We start from the raw sequence: 5,157 nt of genomic DNA, 5'->3' as shown, positions 1-5,157 counted from the left end.
AATAATAATTGTAACCAGACTTTTTATGCTTATGATTTGGAGTCATAAGCATAAAGATAGCTATAAACATGCATAATAATTAATAATAATTGTAACCAGACTTCATGTGTAATGCAATATGTAGGATTGTCAGTGTCTTCCGCAGAAAGATATAAAGATTTATTCCAACTTTTTTTTAAGTTAAAAAAAACTAGTGTTTGACAACCTTTCAAAAATTACCATAATTATCCAATCAAATCCCAAAAATACATGACTCATTGCCTCGTGGGTCCTGTGCAGTTTCCTCTTCCATGTCGCGTACTTTCCACGCCACTGGCGTGTATAGATCAACTTTACATATCCATTTTCATTTAAAATGAAATCCAAACTACAATAACTATAAATTATCATTTATAAATATTATAAAACTATGAAATGATTTGAAAGCCGTAAAGATCGGCACTATGAAAGTTGAGTTTGATGACGGAGTTACGGCCACACGTTTCTCAGGGAACAAACCCTCTATCTTCTTCACCCTTTCCGAGTCCGCACGGAAAGCCAAGAAGACATGCCTCTACAACAACCACACCGATGAACCTCTGACGATTACTTGATGACGCAACTCAATCACAAATTGATGATGCTCCCGCGATCACTTGGTAACGCACCTTAAATGACACCATGCTTTCTATCCGCCTACAACTACAATTACGTTATCCGCGGAGAACTCCAAAACCAAAGATTTCTCGCACATCTGGCTGTGGAGTTATCAATTTTGTGATCATCAATAGACGATCTATCTACCGGCAGCGTACATTTGATCATGTAATTACATAAGCTTTACAATTCTTTTGACGCTCTTTCACTTCCGAATCTGTACGCCTCTCTTTGTGGTTAACAAATAAAAATTAATGGCCGTCGTATTACATGACTGGAGGAATGTTGTCTGTGTGTTTGTTTTGGGCTTATCTCTGATTCTACTTTGTGGCAATCTTGGTTGGAGTTATGCAGATGATGAGCAAAGCTGAAGAGAAGCCACGAGCCCTACCTCCATCGGCTGTTCTCCATGATCATTGCAACATGGAGCAAAAAGAATGTTTGGATAATTGCACGCTCCTTTATAATCTTGCGTCAAATGATCTCCCCAAGTTTTCAATCTTAAATGAAGTGTTTGGCGCGTGTAACGTTATCAAATTGATTCAAGTAAGTTGCAAAAATATCTTTTAGCAGATTTTCCCATTTTATTATATGAAACCATCTTCACTTCATACTTCCCTTTCCATATTTCAGAATAGTTTTAAGTTTTAACCCCTTGTGGTGTGCAAACCTATAGCTCCTTAAAGACCACGTCAAAGGAAAAGATCTCGAACTCGAAGTTTAGAAGGATCCTGTTCGAAATCTGATGAGTTTATGCTCGTTTATTTTACTACAAATTATTTTCCTCTGGAAAATAGGACAAACAACTACAGAGTTAAAATGGATCTATGTTTTTCTTTTTAACCCAGCGCTCGGGGCTGTAAAATCATTTAGATCCCGCTTTTTTAACGGAGATCTTCTATGCTTCCAACTTCATATTATAATCCGTTGCACTGTGGGCGCAGGATCTTCCCTCAGACCAGAGAGTTGTTGCAATAAATAGTATGCTCTGCGAAGCAAGTGCAAGGGTACAGGATCCTGCATTGGGGTGTGCAGGCATAATACAGCAGCTTCAACTCCAAATATCAGACCTGGAATCGAAAATAACTGCAACACAGGCAATGATTCACAAAATACGTTCCCAACAGGCGCAACTTCTAGCCTCTATCCCAGGATTCAACAATAACTGTAATCCCACAATGAGCACAACTCTAAACGACGCTGACGACGAAGATGAGGACTAATTCAATCCCAATCTAGCGGATTGAATACAGTGCAGTTTCAGAAAATGGATACCAAATGGATAGAGAAGCTTTTTTATTTCCTTAGTGTCTTTGTTTGAAGAAATAAACACTGAAATTAGTTGGTGTTTCATTACAATGAGATAATCCAATATCTGATATCTAAATGGATAAAATCTAAAATCTAAATGAACCGACTGTGACGATGCTTCCATTGAGGTTCATAGCTTTATAACAGAGTAGATTTATGAATTTACAAAGTATTAAAATGTATTGCTGGACACGTAAAATTTGTAGAATTCATTTATGGTTTAAAATTTTTAGATTTATCAAAAAAAAATGGATAAAATCTAATATCTAAATGAACCGAGTGTGAGGATGCTTCCATTACGGTTTATAGATTTATAACAGAGTAGATTTATGAATTTACGAAGTATGAAAAAAGTATTGCTCGACATGAAAAATTTGTAAATTTTATTTATGGTTTTAAAAATTTAGATTTATAAAAAAATAGTTTATATTTATTATTGATAGTGTAAATTGATAAAGAAATATAAAATAAAATTATTATATTCTTTGTAAGATAATTGTATTTCCTTGAAAACTTCAGCTTACATTATGCATAACTATTTATTAAAATTATAGAGGTTTCACTTTGTGACTGGTCATATTGTAAAGAAGATTTGTTCGATAGCACTAAGTTTCTACCAAAGACTAAAAGTAACATCAATAGATTAGTGACCATAAATCAGAAAAAGCAGTATGCAAAACATAAACATGTTATGAGTTCAAAGATGTCACAACCGGGTCTTTCTTACTCATACTAGGATGCACTAGAAGTTTGAATTCACATTCACATTGAATATGTTTCTTCATCTCAGTATTTAATGCACTAGAAGTTTGAATTCACATTGAATATGTTTCTTTATGTCAGTATTTATTTTCTATTGGTTATGTTGAATTTTATTTAAAAAAGAAATTATTTGATTTATGTCTTTTTATTTCTCTTATTAAAACTTATCTCACTAGAGTCATTTGTTGTCAATGGAGTAATAGTATGCATGTATTATTTTCTCCTTCTGGTGGTATTGCCAAGATCAGGAAGCGAGTAAGCCACCTCATCTAAGAGTTTTAAATCTAAATAGGCTTCTCTATCTTGAAAAACATGTCTCTCTCGTTGTTGAATATTTGATTATGCACTAGTGGTAGTTACACAATGGTATGTAGCCACTACCTCCTGCGGCTACATCTCACCACATGAACTGTCACGCCCCTACACTGGTGGTACTCTTCCAACCGCACTATAGCAAGGTGCGGTACCACCGACCACTTTCTTTTCACCAATACTTATGACCGTGGACTATGCCTAACTTTTGATATTTAGTTTATTTATTCTTTACCAAGTATTATGTTTTCCTTTATACACAGTGAAAACCATAAACATTCACCATAAATAGCATTACACATATAAATACACAACAGTATAAAGGGAGGGGCAACTCCTGATAATAAGTCTGCCACAATATCAATATATGTATAAATTCAATCTTGGGAAACCCCAAATTTACACTTAGCCAATTTTACAACATTGGCAAACTCGATTGCCCAGCTCATCAACATGCCCGAACGGTCACCGCACGTTTTGCCCAACTCTCCATTTACCCCTGAACACGTTTGTTTAGCTCGTCGAATGAACCATGTTGTTTGCCCAACTCGGGCACCCACTCATGTCACCGTGCATGCCTGCCCAGCTACACCTCCACACACGCCCGTCGCACCTCATTTACAACCCGTCGCACTTCCGTCGTTTGCCCTCGCCCGGTGCACCCAACCGCGGGTCGCCTCTACACAAGTCACCAAGTCCACCATTCAACAGTTCCATCGTTCGACGGGCACACCTTCGTGTCGCCCTGCACGAACCGTTGTTCAGCATGCACTGGGCGCGCCCACCCACAGGTCGCCCTGCACGACTCTCCACCCGGCACGTTCATCATGCAACCAACGGCGCAGCTGCTATGTCGTCCTGCAAGCTACACCTGGCCTACCCATTGTGCGAGTTCATTACACCTGCACCCTACGCCTTGACCACAGAAACACCGTGTATCCATCTCACCCTTCGCACTTTGACTTCGCTGTCCAAGTTCGATTGATACGATGCCTCCAACCTCCCAACTCGTCCGCCTATGTATATGCGTTCCACCAATGCGTGGGTTTCCCAGCTGACCCACCTTTGCACATACAACTTGTCGGCCCGTTTGTTGTTCCAATACGTCGGCCCGCCCGTTTATAACATTCGGCCACCCACTTGTGTGATGGCTCGCCCGATCATCGTGTCGCCTGGGACCACCCACACAGTATATACATGACAACCACCGAAACACATCGCATTTCTCTCAGTTCGCTTCGTGTGTGCTGCAGTTCATATTGCTCACCTGCGCCCTCACCAGATGCACCCTTGCTCGTCCTCCAACCGCAACTTGAGGTCCTTACATCCTCCTCCACCTGAAGTCATTGTTGTCCTCGACAATCCCCTTTTCCACCCTAGCAATCATCTGTCACCAAGATGTCCATACCAATGCTACATAATCCATCAGTATGTGTTCTACGAACAATCATCTTCTTGATCCATGACTTTGATCCATCTATATACTGCAAACATCCCTGCAACATATATAATACGACAGTCTCCATCATGCGTCGTTCCATCATGTGAACTCTTCTGCATAATACTCCAGCCAACACAACATCCCAGTCGAAACTAAGACATTTATCTGACACAAACCTAGTGCACTGCATGCCCTCATGTCATCGAACTGATTCGTTAGCTAATCCAACCGTAACACTCAACCCATGAGAATGTACCTTCTCCATGCCACCGTCGGTTGTTTCTTCAGCATCCTGTCACAATCCTGAACTCATCAAGAATCTGCTCCAAACCCATGCTCAGGTCCATGGAATCTCCATCCCATCTGCAACATGTCATGATGCTAATGCCAATCCATTCCTGCATCATCTACCTGTCACACCTGCTCAAATGTTTTAAGGACTCACTGCCATGAGCAGCTAACAATGAGCCCCATCTTCTAAGTCATCTAAGAAGATGTGGAGGGAGCAGAGCCTGAAGGCTCTCCCTCACAAATTAGCTCAATCCATCTGTCTGGATCTTCCACCTCCATCCTCTGAAGATATGCATCCCAATCCTCCACCTAGATATTCGGCCTCATATAGTCCTCATCATCGTCATCCTCATCCTCAACTTCCTCTAGCCTCCTAGATAAATCAAGGATACTATCAGACAATG

At 40.0% G+C, this 5,157-nt stretch overlaps 1 protein-coding gene across 1 annotated transcript; it reads left to right on the top strand.

The window, feature by feature from the left end:
* Positions 1-1,059: 1,059 nt before the first annotated feature.
* Positions 1,060-1,859, top strand: LOC149154370 (LOB domain-containing protein 11-like). The gene is made up of 2 exons (XM_089444950.1): positions 1,060-1,182; positions 1,581-1,859. Exons 1-2 carry the CDS (start codon positions 1,060-1,062, stop codon positions 1,857-1,859), a joined length of 402 nt encoding a protein of 133 aa, XP_089301076.1.
* The last annotated feature ends 3,298 nt before the right edge of the window (positions 1,860-5,157 follow it).

Source organism: Pinus tabuliformis, chromosome 9 (assembly GCF_031772625.1).
Source record: "Pinus tabuliformis cultivar Carrire ecotype Pingquan chromosome 9, CPIR1, whole genome shotgun sequence".
In the NCBI taxonomy this organism is placed as follows: domain Eukaryota; kingdom Viridiplantae; phylum Streptophyta; class Pinopsida; order Pinales; family Pinaceae; genus Pinus; species Pinus tabuliformis.
This window is presented reverse-complemented; position numbering and strand designations above follow the sequence as displayed.